This window comes from Balaenoptera physalus (genome assembly GCF_965194825.1).
Source record: "Balaenoptera physalus genome assembly, chromosome: 11".
In the NCBI taxonomy this organism is placed as follows: domain Eukaryota; kingdom Metazoa; phylum Chordata; class Mammalia; order Artiodactyla; family Balaenopteridae; genus Balaenoptera; species Balaenoptera physalus.
The window spans coordinates 103,712,557-103,726,237 of record NC_138896.1 but is presented as its reverse complement, the minus strand read 5'-3'; the positions used below and the strand labels follow the sequence as shown (position 1 = coordinate 103,726,237).

The 13,681-nt window shown below is 52.8% G+C and overlaps 1 protein-coding gene across 5 annotated transcripts in view; it reads right to left on the bottom strand.

The window, feature by feature from the left end:
• Positions 1–92: 92 nt before the first annotated feature.
• LOC309639010 (protein jagunal homolog 1) overlaps positions 93–13,681 on the bottom strand; it is a 34,485-nt gene continuing 20,896 nt past the window's right edge. Inside the window, exons 4-20 of one of the 5 annotated variants that reach the window (XM_082415664.1) lie at positions 12,005–12,081; positions 11,114–11,288; positions 10,081–10,203; positions 9,364–9,461; positions 8,942–9,101; positions 8,708–8,847; positions 7,717–7,785; positions 7,510–7,554; positions 6,729–6,795; positions 5,585–5,760; positions 5,457–5,504; positions 5,326–5,374; positions 5,003–5,151; positions 2,727–2,795; positions 1,961–2,012; positions 1,779–1,877; positions 93–1,296 (exon numbers count right to left, since the gene is read on the bottom strand). In XM_082415664.1, coding sequence (XP_082271790.1) covers positions 740–1,296; positions 1,779–1,877; positions 1,961–2,012; positions 2,727–2,795; positions 5,003–5,151; positions 5,326–5,374; positions 5,457–5,504; positions 5,585–5,760; positions 6,729–6,795; positions 7,510–7,554; positions 7,717–7,785; positions 8,708–8,847; positions 8,942–9,101; positions 9,364–9,461; positions 10,081–10,203; positions 11,114–11,288; positions 12,005–12,081 — 2,153 coding nt within the window. In that variant the 3' untranslated portion in view covers positions 93–739. Of the gene's footprint in view, positions 1,297–1,778; positions 1,878–1,960; positions 2,013–2,726; positions 2,796–5,002; positions 5,152–5,325; positions 5,375–5,456; positions 5,505–5,584; positions 5,761–6,656; positions 6,796–7,509; positions 7,555–7,716; positions 7,786–8,707; positions 8,848–8,941; positions 9,102–9,363; positions 9,462–10,080; positions 10,204–10,750; positions 10,767–11,113; positions 12,093–13,681 lie in introns of those variants that run through there. The other 4 variants (XM_082415666.1, XM_082415667.1, XM_082415665.1 and 1 more) reach the window with 4 other exon arrangements.

The window sequence follows — 13,681 nt, the reverse complement described above, 5'->3', positions numbered from 1 at the left end:
TTGGGCCCAGAAAATGATGCATAACAACCGCCAGGCAGCGTCTTGCTGACCCTTCCCCCAACTCAGCACCCTGGGCACACTGAAAAAGCAACTTGTGTTTCTTAGTTTATCCATCATGTTCACCTTTATTCAACTTCCTCTATCTCAGTCTCCACTGTCCCACCTTTGCCCCCGTCACCCAGGGCGAAAGCCTCCTTCCCTGGGTCCAGAGCCCTCCCTCCCTCCCTTCCTCCCACTCTGGGCAGGGTCCCGGTCTGGAAAAGGGGGATCCCTGGCTCCCAAAGGGGTTTTCTGTCCCCCCACCCCCTCTGCAGCCGCCTCCCACTCAGAGCTGCCAGAGCTCCTGCCTCCCCAACCCCTGTCCCAACCCCTCTGGCCTGGACTGGAGCACGTGCAGACTGTTCTCTGGAATTTCGGAGAGAGGAAGTGGGACGATCCCCGACTCACAACAGCACTGAGGTCAGAGGCGTTCTCAGGAGAGAGACTCTCGCTGGGGGTTCGGAGGGAGAGCACCCTCAAGCACAAGCATGAGGAAGAGACTGGACCCTGGGGGAACGTGGGGAACGGGCGGGGACAGTGAGTGTGACGCCCTGCTCCCGGGCTGGGAGGCAGCGTAAGGCTCTGCGGCCAGTCGCCCCTAGGAGGCATCCAACGATTCCAGGGTAGAAGCCTCATTCGGGGCTTCCAGCCAGTGTCCCTAGGCCTGCGGCCACAGACATCGGACTGCGGTGAGCTCTGCTCAGCCTTGATCGGCAAGTTTGGCGGCCTCGCGTTCCAGCTGGCGGCACAGCTCCACGCGACCCCGCAGGCACGGCCGGGCCGCCAGGCGGCCCCAGCTGGTGGCTTGGGTCGAAGTCCGCGCGTCCAGCGCCCGCAGCAGGCGCGGCAGGTCTTGCAGCAGGCGGTAGCGGGGCAGGGCGCGCAGGGGCGGAGGAATGTCGCCTTTGGCGCAGAGGCGACTGAAGTAAGCGAGCAGCGGCAGCGGGCGCGGGGCGGCGCGGAGCAGGGCGCGCAGGGGCGCGGCGCGGGCATCCGGGCCGCCGGCGGGGCTCGGGCTGGCGCAGCTCCACAGCAGCAGCACGGTGCCCCGCTCCCGCGCCACGCGCGCCCGTGCCGCCCAGAGCCACGGCAGCGGGCCCACGCGCGCCACCCGCGTGCCCTCCCACAGGTCCACGATCACGTCGCGCCCGCCGCCCAGCGCGGCCCGCAGCAGTTCAGCCAGCGCTCCCACCAGGCGCCGCTGCGCCTCGGAGTCCGCCACGTGCAGGAGCAGTACCGGCCGCGCTCGACCTGGGCCTGGGGGTGGAAGCAACAGATGAACAGGGTGGGGGGCTAAGGGACAGCCCAGCCCTTTCCTCCCAGGCCTCAGGGCTACATGATAGGGTTAACTCCACCACCCCCCTTTCTTCCTCTGCGCTGGGGATGGGTACCCAAGGCAGCTTTAGCCTACAGGCCTATAGGGCGCCTTTGGGCTAATTAGATAAAGGTGCCCAGGAAGAGGAGACGGCTAGGGCGCCAGGTGCAGCGCAGGCTGGATTTCCGCCCCACTAGCATCTGGCCTACAGACTGGTGCAGTGAACCACCTGCAGGACCTTTGCCCTGCCTTAACCATTCCTGTCCACTAGGGGGCCTGAGGCTCACCGCCTTGGGTAAGAGAGCTGGGCGCAGCGGCAGGGACAAGGCTCTTTCGGAAGGGAGCCTGGGCGGGGGAGGGATGGGGGCAACTGGCCTAGGAGCCAAGCAAGTCTGAATCCCCAGGTTACCCCCAGTGAGCTTACCTGACAGTGGGTGCTGGCAGGTGAGCACCAGAACAACACCCAGTAGGGTGGTGAAGGCCAGCAGCGCCAGGATCAAGAGCCCCAGGAGCCTATGAGAGACTGAGTCAAGCAGGGTGAGGCCAAGCCCGGCTCCTCAGTGCCCAACCTCCCTCTCACTTCCCCTCCCCCTCCCAAGAACTCACCATCCGGACACAGGAGGTGCTTCCAGGCAAACTGGACATCTGACCTCCACACCTGAGGGCACAGAGCCCCCCAACCCCTGTAAGCCAGGGTAAACCCTCCTCCCAGGGGAAGTTGAATAAGGCATGGGGATAGTGAAGGGGAATCCCCCTGGATAGGGAATTCCTCCAGCACAGGGTTTGTGTCTGGTCCAGCTCTGGCTGGGCACAGAACAAGGTCAAGAGTGGCAAACTCAGAAAGTAAATCCAGGGGCTTCCCTGGCGGTCCAGTGGTTAAGACTTTGCCTTCCAATGCAGGGGGTGCGGGTTCAATCCTGGTCAGTGAGCTAAGATTCCACATGCCTCAGGACCAAAAAAACCAAAACATAAAACAGGAGCAATATTGTAACAAATTCAATAAAGACTTTAAAAATGGTCCACATCAAAAAAAAAAAAAAAAAAGTAAACGCTAAGTTAACCAGAGCATCCATGAGGACGTGGAAGGCACAGGCCCTGACTGAAGTAATCAGACACCACTGAGCTCCAGCCCATGATCACCATGCCTGAATGTGGAAACAAAGCACCAGGTTTTCTGATTTTTTTCAAGAGATGCCAGAAATCAGCTTTTTAAAATGTGACATCTCCCAATATTTAAGTGGTGGCAACTAATTCCAATTTTGAACACCGTGCTGGCCAAATCAAACATTTTTATGGACTGGATTTGCCCCATGTGTCACCTGTGGTATAGATGACAGGGGAGTATATGCAGAGTGAGGGCAGGATTCCTTACCAGGACACAGCCCCCTGGTCTCAGGAAGGGAACGATGAGGTCTAGTGTCACTGAGCTTGAGCCCTGAGTCTGTGGGAAAAAAGAGCAGAATGACTGTCCCCATAGAGGCAGATCTGGCTCTGTCCAGCCCCTGAGTCTTTGCCCGTTGCTGTGTTCCTCCTTTCTACCCACCACCCCTACCCAAACCCTACCCAGGCTTAGGGCCAAGTGCCACCCCTGACAAGAAGCCTTCCCACGCTTCATTCCCAGATCCCGCTGATCGTTCCCAGATCTGAACTGCTGCACAGATAAACATTAGTCAGGCAGTCAGGCACTCGTCAACAAACATACTCTGGGTTGCCTACTCTGTGCCAGCCCCTGAGGAGACAAGGCGGGCATGGACATTGTCTCTGTCCTCCAGCAGCTCACAGACCAGGAGGCTAATTATATGCTGCCTCCCTTCTCTGTCCTACGCACCTGAAGGGGCAGCTTGTCCATTGGAAAGAACGTAAGTTGTAGAGTCTGGAGACCACAGCTAACAAAGTCAGGCTTAACTATTGCCTTTGTGGTTCCTAGCTGTGGGATCTTTGCATGGAGATAGACTTCCTTTCTCCTTGAGCCTCAGTTTCTTCATTTGTGTATGATAGATAATAATCCTTGTTTTACTGGGTTACTTAAAGCATCAAATGGGAATATGCAGGTGAACCCCCTTTATAATACAAAGTACAGGGACTTCCCTGGTGGTCCAGTGGGTAAGACTCCACGCTCCCAATGCAGGCGGCCCGGGTTCTATCCCTAGTCAGGAAACTAGATCCTGCATGCAGGCAACTAAAAGTCTGCATGCCGCAACTAAGAGTCCACAGGCCGCAACTAAGAAGTCCGCATGCTGCAACTAAAAGATCCCATGTGCCGCAACTAAGACACGGCACAGCCAAAATAAATAAATAAATAAATATTAAAAAATACACAGTGCAATGTGTATTCATTTAGTAGTAGTAGCTGTTATTACATTATGGACTCCTTAGGGGCAGACTGTGTTATATACTTTTCTTGTGTCTCCCAGGGCCTAATACAGAGTGGGAACAGAGTAGGCACTCAATAAATGCATGCTGAACTGATTGCCATCTGTCTACAGGCAGGATGTGCCTTCACCCTGTGCTCTGGGTGCTGGTTAGAGAGTTGATCAGTCTCCACCCTTTGGGAACACCCTCCACCACGTACCCCATACCCCAGCCCTGCCCCAGACCCCATTCTCCAGCCAGCTGTGAGCAGGTGCTGATGCAGTGGCTCTCAAATCATGGTTAAACTCAATGACGTTCCCAGCTCACAAAAATAAATGAGTCCATGGATTTAGCTCTCAATTTTAAGTTATCCCACATGACTTTGTCGTAAATCTTAAGCATGGTTTCGTCTTAAATCTTAAGCATTTGCTACCACCTGTAGGCTTGGGAGCCCTCACAGAATACAAAACAAATAAACAAGCTGCATGTAAGTAAGAAAGAACTGAAACAAGCTAGCTATGCTTAGTCAGCTTGGTGCTGTGGTTTTGCGGATATATTTGATGGTGGTTTTTATGTCAGATACACAGAAGAGAGTCTGCTAGTCAAACTGTTTTTAGTTCACATGATAGAGTTAAATCTGTCAGTAGTTTACAGTATTCTGCTAAGAGCACTTCAGCTTCCTGGGGCTCTGCCTCCCAAAGATAGAGAACTTCTGCCAGGAGCCTTGTGGAGGAAGGCAGGAGAGTAGTGGTAGAGGACAGCTGGTTCAAGAGAGGGCATCAATATAAAATGTGGTGGGAGTTCGAGTGGGCCAGAGAACAGCTGGGAGTGGGAGGGCCAGTCTCTTGTCTCTGTTTATCCCTGTAGGTTCAAAATCGAAAAGGATTAGAGGGACTTCCCTGGTGGCGCAGTGGTTAAGAATCCGCCTGCCAATGTAGGGAACACGGGTTCGAGTTCTGGTCCGGGAAGATCCCACATGCTGCGGAGCAACTAAGCCTGTGAGCCACAACTACTGAGCCCGTGAGCCACAACTATTGAGCCCACTCGCCGCAACTAGAGAAAACCCGCGCACAGCAACGAAGACCCAACACAGCCAAAAATAATAATAATAAATTTATAAACAAAAAAAAGGATTAGAAACTGCTCCATCAAAGACCCCACTGACTGGCAGAGGAGGCAGCTGAACAAAGGCTGGTCAAGTAAATAAATAACCAGACGTAAGAGATTTGCTTGCCTCCACCTGCTGTGCTCTAATCAACAGGTTCTAGAGGGGGCCAAGCCCTGGCTAGGCCATACCTGGCTGACGCTGTACACAGGGGGCACCATGCTGTCCTGCCCCAAGCCTGAGTGGCTCCAGGCAGCACTGAAGGTGGCGGGCATCCTTGAGGAGAAGTGAAGGACCAGCTGCTGGGCCTGGGTATCCATGCTCACGTTCCAAGATGGGGCTGCCAGGGGGTAGGAAAGGGCATCATGTAATAGATGATGCTTTGTGGGAGGTGATAGGAGCCGGGCTGCAGTTGACAGAGAAGTCAGGGCAGGGACAGAGTTTGGCTTTGCCGCAGTTGCATGAGGGTGAAATGGTGGGAAGGGGTCCCAGCCAGGGTCACTTATTGGCTCACCGAATGTCTGGTGGGGGCATTCAACGTGGCTGCTGTTTCCAAAAGAGAACTGAGAAATCCAAGAATGGCAAGTCAGCAAGCTCCAGGCACCATGCACACCCTTCCCCCTCCCCTGTTGCCCATGCTTGTACCTTGAAGCAGAGCTGGGGGTGCAAGTCCACCTTCTCCAAGACATACCACTGTGGTGGGAGAAGGGAGTTAGGGAGCAGGGCCCTGGGCCCCAGCCCTGCCCACCCAGGTCCTAGGGAGGCCATCTCACCCCCTCTGACTCTCGAGCCGTGGCATTGGGGACGTCTTCGCAAAGGGTATGCCAGCCCCGCCTCTGGCAGAGGGAGGCGTCCAGCTTCAGTGGGCAGCGGAGTGTCAGGGCCATGATCATCTGACTGTGCTGGCTGTGGTCAGTAAAGTTCACCGACTCCCAGAAGTCCGAGCCATCTGGGCAGGCAGCAGGGGCAGAGAGTGAGGCCCAGGAGGCCTGAGCCCTATCCCCAGAGCATCGGGAGATGATATTTGTGAAGGAGCCTGGCACAGCCCTGGTCTGCCTAGGTGCCTGCTAAATGAGCATGCCTCCTCCTGCCCCTCCTGTTACCTCTTCTATTTAGCTGTCTCCTCTCCTTCCTGCACCTCCATTCTGGCCAACTCCTTGCTGCTCCCCAAACTTGAAATCTTCATATCTTTGCTTATGTTCCTCTCAGAGTCAGGAATGCTTTCCCCTCCCTCCTCTCCTTTCTAAATCCTGCACATTTTCTGAGCCCAGCTCAGATGTCACTCCCTTTAGGAGACCTTTTCTACTCACGGACAGCCGTCATGGGCTTCTCCCTCCCCTGAGTTCACGCCCTACAGCCTATTCCTTAATTACAACCCTGCCCTGGACCATAGGATGCTTTGTGCTATTCGTTTGTCATGTTTGAGCATCCTGTCTCTGCAATTTGGGCTCAACAGTATACATAGATGTCACCAGTCACTTTCACATATAATATTGAATTCCAGCCTCATAAGGAGTTGGAAAGTGAGGCAGGGCAAGTATCATTAGTTTACAGATGAGGAAACTGAGGCTCAGAGAAGAATAAGTGGCAGAGCTGGGATGTGAGCCCAGGTCCTCTGGTCCACCTTCTCAGGACATTACCTCCTGGGGTGGATATTTCTGATATTTCTGAACAGTGCTAGTACAATGTTCAATGCTCTGATTTATTGGCAGGCTGATTGGTAGACATGGTAGCCCATGACTTGCCCCCACTGACCCCAGAGAAAGTGCCTGCATGCCTTCTGGGGACTTGCTCCAACACAGGTGTAGAGGGTGTGCAAGTGCGTGTGTGTGTACGTGCATGTACCTGTACGTCTGTGGGGGAGAGAGAGACAGAGAGAAGCTGTGCGTGCACAAGAGTCACATGAGCAGCACTCACAGGCTTTAGGCCAGCTCTGGAAGGGACATTTTTTGTGCCTCACGGTGTCCTCTTGCAGGTAGGACACCTGTGGGGACAGGGGAGCAGGGAAGAAGGGTCAGAGGAATGGCTTTCCTTACATCACTCAGACTTGAAACTCATTCTGGCTTGACCTTGCCCAGATGCAAGCTGCCTGAGCTGGCAGGGCACCGAGGAGGGGAAGAAGTGTGGGGTGTGGGCCATGGTGGGTGGCATGTGGCACTCAGGGAGGAACCCAGACTATAGGAGCAAGATCAGCGAGTAAGGGGCTGAATCCTCTTCTCCCGGAGAGGAGAACGTATTCCCACAAAGAGGCAAATCATGAGGTCCACATTCCTCAACTTTTGCCTTCCCTGGCCTCCACTCTCAGCGATTCCTAAGGTGCCGAGTGCCCCATAGGGCCCCTCCCTCTGAAAGGCCAACACCCAGTGTTATCCCCCGGCAGGTGCTCCCCGCTCCAGGTCTCTGCCTGCGCCCTCCCTTTTGTCTCCTCCTGGGTGACAAGGCCCCCGCCTTTCCCGTCTAGTCCAAAGGAGTCTTAATGCTAGGCACCTCGGTCTTACAAGGAGAGGAGGAGGACTTCCATGCAGGGCTAGTGGGGATGAGACTTCTGGGGCCATATGGAGCCTTGCAGTGGCCACGAGCCCCCACTGTGACAGCTCAGAACACCCAGTGAAGGCAGCTGTCTATTCTGCCTCTGTGGGCTGAGGCTGGGTCTCGACAACGGCAAGCTGGGTTTGGGTGGGGCTGAGGTTGGACTCACCCCCAGGAATGTGCCATGGTCAGCAGGACACCTCCATCCCTGGCTCTGTGTATGGCTCACTGTCAGGCTGGCACCAGTCTTCCCTAGCATCTCGTTAACACCAGCCCTTTTCAAACCTGACTTAGTGGAGATATGCTTGGCCAGTGGTGTTATCTGGGTGGCCTAGGAGTGAAGCTATGGACCACCCACACCTTCCCCTCTGCTCACCTCGATGCACAGACAGGGCAGAAGGAATTCATAAGGCAGGTCTACAGTGCAGCCCCCAGACACAATTTTCTGTGGACAAAGCAGCAAAGGAAGAGAAGAAGAGGGGCTTGAGAAAGAGCAGAGGCACCCTGGAAAACAGCAGGAGAAAACTGGGACCTTGGTCACCACACACCCTACCTTTCCTCTTATCTGAGACATTTCTTTCTCTGAGAAATTTCTTCTCAGGGGGTCTCTGCCCTGTAATCTGACCATCTGCTCTAGGTGTCTCAATATATGGAATGTGGGGGGTGGGGAGGAGATGGGGAAAGGAATATATATTTATTGAGCCCCTACTATATGCCAGGGAGGGTGCTAGGTGCTAGAAGCACCAACTCAATTAATTAAATGCTAGCCTAGCATCATGGTGATCTTGGGAGGCATCATCGCCATTTTAAATGTGGAGAACTGAGGGACTCGGGCACAGCAACAGTCCCTTCAAATGGAACCAACTGTATACAAGGGCATCCGTGACAACTGGAGGTTGAGGTGGAGTGTCAGGGCCTAGGCTGGAAGAATAGGGGACATCTCATTCTCTGAGGAGCAGTGACAAAAGAGAGGGAGATGGAAGGGTACCAAGACAGATGTGACCATTTTGTTATTTTCTCAGGAGAACAGCTTCTTGGGGGAACTGAAAAGTCCTCTTAATGCAACCTGAATCTCACTGAGGGTCCTCTCACTGGGGGTAAGTGCCATATCCATTTCTCTGCTAGGCATTCATGGCTGCCCCAGGTCTCTGCCTGCCCTTTCCTTCCTCTCCTGCCAGGAGACAAGGCCCCCTGCGTTCTCTGCCTAGACCAAAGAAGTCTTCATGCTAGGCACTTCAGACTTGTAAGGAAGTCTTGGATAATCACCACCTCTCTCTGGGACTCAGTCTCCCCATCTGTATAATGGGTAGGTCCTTTCACTCCAGCCCTGTGTGATTTGGCTTTTACAGGCAGATGGCCCTCCATACCTGGGCATCAAAGGGACGGCTCAGCTCCTCACACTCCAGTGCCCACTGGTGGCAAAGACGCACACTGACCTCAGGGCCTGGAGGAACGGTCACTTGAATAACCCGTGCCTCAGGCAGCAAGTCAAAGGAGAACTCAGGCCCTGGGGAGAAGGGGGATTTGGTGGCCTTGTCTTTTGGCCTCAGCACAGGTACCACTACTTGGCTCCACCATCTCCAGTCACACGATGTGCCTACCTCCAAGCCTTTGTGAGCCACGTTTGGAGAGAACGTCCCCTTTCTCTGGATCTGCAGATTGGGTTCTTTTGGAACGCAGCCCCTTGTGGGAGGTGTCTGGGGAGGGGACGGAGATGTGATGGCCCTTCTCAGACAGGCAACGGCTACTTAGCAGCTTCCTCTGCAGGCAGAGAGCAAGGCTGGGCTGGCCTCAGGCCAGGAATCAGGAACTCTGGCTTCTATTCCTGTCTCTGGAATCCAGGGCACCACAGGCGAGCTGCTCAACCTTTAAGGCTCAGTGTCCCTAACTGCGTAATGGACAGAATAGTCTTCTTGAGCTCCACTCTCTCCATCTCTCTTTTATGGCTGGAGAACAGAATGAGAAGCCAGAAAGAGAAGGGCTGTGGGGTGTAGGGCAGGGCTGGAACTGGCAGGGAGAGTACCTGAGCAGATGCTGGCATCGTGTGCCTCCTACAGAACCGGAACTTGTAAGACTTTTTGGATTTCTGCACCAGGAGGTGGAGCCAGCCCCACTGAAGACCTGCACAGGGAATGATACATTTACTATCCAGCCCTTCACGGCCCCTCCCCTACCTGAAGATGTGACCCAGTGTTGGACAGTCAGTCATTTTAGATCAGGGAAGGTAATGATCGCAAACTTCTTTAGTCCTAAGTTATGATACAATCAAAAAAGCTTTTTCTCTTCTTAAGTAGAGAAAAACTATGTATATACAAAGATGTTCATGGTAGCATTATTTATAACAGTGAACAATTAAAAACTGTCAATTCTTAAGCAGTGTGTGGACATTTAGTGTGCCCAGGCACTGAGCTAGGCAATGAAAATGTAGAGTTGAATAAGACAGATCTTACTTTACAGATAGAAGGTAAAAATAGTAAACTCATAGAACTAAAACATTTTAATCCCAAGAATTGGTACCAGCTGAACGGAGAAACACCTTCACAAAATGATACAACTGAACTCACGAATATCAATCATGGTGCATGCTATTTTAGGAGGGCCTAAGTCTCTGCTGAGGTTGACAACAGGACAAACATCTCTTCTAGTAGGATAAGTTTTACTAACGTCAGCCTAGGGGCCCCCCCAAATTCCCCCAATTCCCATCTCCACTAAGAATGGCCCAAAGGACTGTTTCTCATACCCGAAGGATCTGACACCAGATGCAGGCACCAACAGCAGGGACAGTGGCAGAGCCAAGCACACCAAGGCTTTGGGGAGGGGGTAAAGGCCCATCGGGTATGGCGAGGAATCTGCGCGGACCTTCCTGTGAAAGATGAAAAGGAAATCAAATGGTAAGGTCCCAGGAGTTCCCTCCTGCCTCAGGAAAGTTGGACTCGAGGCTGAGCTCTGCCACTTACATCCTGGCCGACTGACCTTACAGACTCCTCTAAGTCTCAGCTTCATCATTCATAAAGTGGAGCTGCTGTCAAGATCAAGTAACATAATGCGTGGGAAAATGCCTTACAAAGTATAACAAAATGTACCATAAAACAGGAAGGATCATTGTTGTATTACTGACTGGTGAGGGACCAATTAAGGGAGAGTGCCTGGAGATTTACCTGACTCTCATTTAATCCTCCCCACAGCTCAGGGACAACTGTTTTCATTGTATAATCATTTCTACTGTGCTGCTATACCCCTCAGAAACTGTGCACTGCCTGAAGCCATGCATGGAGTATGTGGCAGAATTACAATGCAAATCCAGGCTCACCTTGTGTTTTTTCTTTGATACTATGCTACTTCCCAGGTTGAGAACCAAAAATTAGAATGGAAGAAAGGGGAAGAGGAGCAGGGCAGGGAATGCGACTCACCAGTGAAACTGTCATCCTGAAGGCACAGGGCCCAGTAGGGAAAAGAAAGGACAGAAGTGTAATTAGTAGGTATTCCCACGAGGAGCATTCTCCCTGGGGTCTTTGCCTCACATCACCTAATTTCGAGGCCCGCATAAGCCAAGAGCCCATCCACTCTGGCTCTTTTCTTCCCAGCTCCACCCTGCCCAGGCCCTCAGTGCACCAGGACCTCGACTATCCCTTCAAGCCGGTGTAGAGAACACACTGAGGCTGCCATCAGAGCTCAGGGACTTGGGTAGCAGGAAAGGACAGGCGGAGAGTGGGGAGCTTTACCAGCCTGTGCCAGCCGGGTGTCCCCACCCCGCAGCAGCAGGCACACCTTACCACGTGGGAGGCCAGCAGACGGACGGTGCTCCAGCTGGGAAGGCAGGGGCAGCCAACACCAGCAGCGGCAGACAGGCCAACGAGCAGCTGGAGGAGAGGCAGGAGCAGGGCTGCCAGTCCGGGGCTCCCCATGGGCTTCCGAGGGGTCAGGGTATCCAGAGCATGGCTGCACCTCCTGAAGGTGGGTGGCAGGGCCTTGCCATGCAGCAGCAGGGAGTGCAGTGCCAGCAGGAGCCCTGCCTCAGCCTGCCCCTGCCCCGCCCTGCCCCAAAGCTCCTCCTCAATCCCAACCAGCCGGCCAGGCCACATTCCTCCTCCTCCAAGTGGAGGGACTGAAGGACACTTGCCCCCCAGAGAACCCTACTCCCCTACCTGGAAGGCAAGGGGGCTCCTGCTCTGGCAGAGAAATAACAGGAAAGAGGCCGGCACAGGGTTAGGGGGCTGGATGGCGGGCTGCACCCACTTCTTAACTCCTCCTACTCCTGCAACACCCTGCAGATCAGACCCGCCCCTTAGCTTGCTCCTGGCCTTGAATCTCCCCTGGACACGTGCTTCATCCTCTCACTTAGAAGACTGACAGAGCTATCAAGCACTTCTCTGCAGTGGGTGCTGGAGACCGAGGTGACTGATGCACCACTTAGAGCTGGGCAGAACAAAAGAGCGCTACAGGATGCATGTAAACCTCACACGTCCCCCTGTGCATCCTGGCTCCCACCTGGCTGACTTTCAGGACTAGTGTCCAGCTTTCTCTCTCTACCCGTTGGCCAGTTCCAGCACTTCTGCCAAAGGGCCTCCAGCTTCAAGGATCCACTAATCAGTACAGTCTGCTCAGGAAGCCCCAGGTCGCATAGCTGAGCCCTGGAGCTGAGGGAGTGGGCCCCATGCATTGACCTGGTTTCCTGTGGTTTCCGATGCTGATGAGGCTCCATTCTCTGTGGGGACCCTCCATGCCGTCCCATGGCTTCCTCCTGCTCATGGAGCATTTCAACTGTTTCAGCCCTCACCTTGGTGACACACACCGTAGAAAGTTTGGGGCACACCTACTGGGTGAAGGTATCTTGGGACTGTTATTATCCCTCTGCACTTTCAGTAGCTTGATCATACCTATGTTCAGGCCAATTCTAGTTCTTAAGTCTTCAGGTCCACTGTCTAAAGACCCCATTGTACCCATTATCCTAAAAATACCCTCTAGCTTTTGAGTTCCTTAGAAAGACCCTTTCTTATCTTTATGTTTTTCCAGTGCCTAGCAATGGATGTCGTGAAATAGGTGCTCTGTAGTTAAATAAATGTAAATTATGTTTCATCTAAGCAGCAGTTTATCTAGTTCACATTTCATAAGCACATTCATATTTGATCCTCCTAACCACCTTACAAGACAGGTAAGTCAGAATTATTCATTTCATAAAGAGAGAAATAAGGAAGCAGAAAGGAGAATGATTTGGTCAAGGTCTCTAGCCCAAAGAGCTCCAATTCTGCCATCCTCTCACAGTTCATTTCTCTTTCTACCATCCTTATGGCCTCTCCTCCCACTGCTCCTCTGCTCCTGGGACCCCAAAAGGGCCTGCCTGACACAGTTCTGTCTTTTGGCCTTGAAGTCCATCACTGCAAACAAATCAGCAAGATGTGAAGGGAGAAAAGGGTGGTCTGGCCATACTAAAGACAGGTTAGGGAGTCTTCCCCCTAAATTTCACCTAGTCCACAATGGTTTAGATCTATACCGATAATGTGTTTTCTAATGCTGGGTGTGTGAAGTGAGAAACTTGGCTCCATTCTAGAATATTTTCTCTTTTGACTCCTTTTATCTTCTGATTTGATTCTCACAGTGAAAATATTTGGTTAATTGCTCCCTGACCCTGGCTAAGATATGGTAGGAGAAGCAGAAAAGAAATAACAGACACATACACACGTGAAATAAAGAATAGAAAGGGAAGAAAAGGACCCCATGGAAAAGGCAGAGGAAGAAAGAAGAAAGGGGGAAAGAGAGAGAAAAGGAGGTCTGTATTTTAATGTTTTGCTAGTTTATTGTGGAGCCTGTTCTGAAAAGGATTTAAAGTAAAAAGCACAGTGGGTGAATTCCAGCACACCCTGGGGAAGGGGGAGGGGGTCAGATCACAATTTGCTGAACTCCTACTATCAGGCTCTGGGCTGTGTGCTTTGCCCACATTATCTCATATTATTGGTACTACAACCCTTGAGGTCAGTCTTACTAAACATCTTACAGACTTGGAAACACTAGGAAGATTAAGTAACTTGTCCAAACACAAAATGGAAAGCTGAGACTCACCCCCGTGTCTTTCTAGCTCTTTCTGGCAGAACACACTGCTTGGGGAGATCTGTGGTTTCTGGGCCCGGTAGTCCACAGAAGTACTAGATTGAGGGGACTTTCCTGGTGGTGCAGTGGATAAGACTCTGCGCTCCCAATGCAGGGGGCGTGGGTTCAATCCCTGGTCAGGGAGCTAGATCCCCACGTGCATGCCGTAACTAAGAGTTCTCATGCCACAACTAAGGAGCCCGCCTGCTGCAACTAAGACCCCGTGCTACCAAATAAATAAATTTTAAAAAAAATAG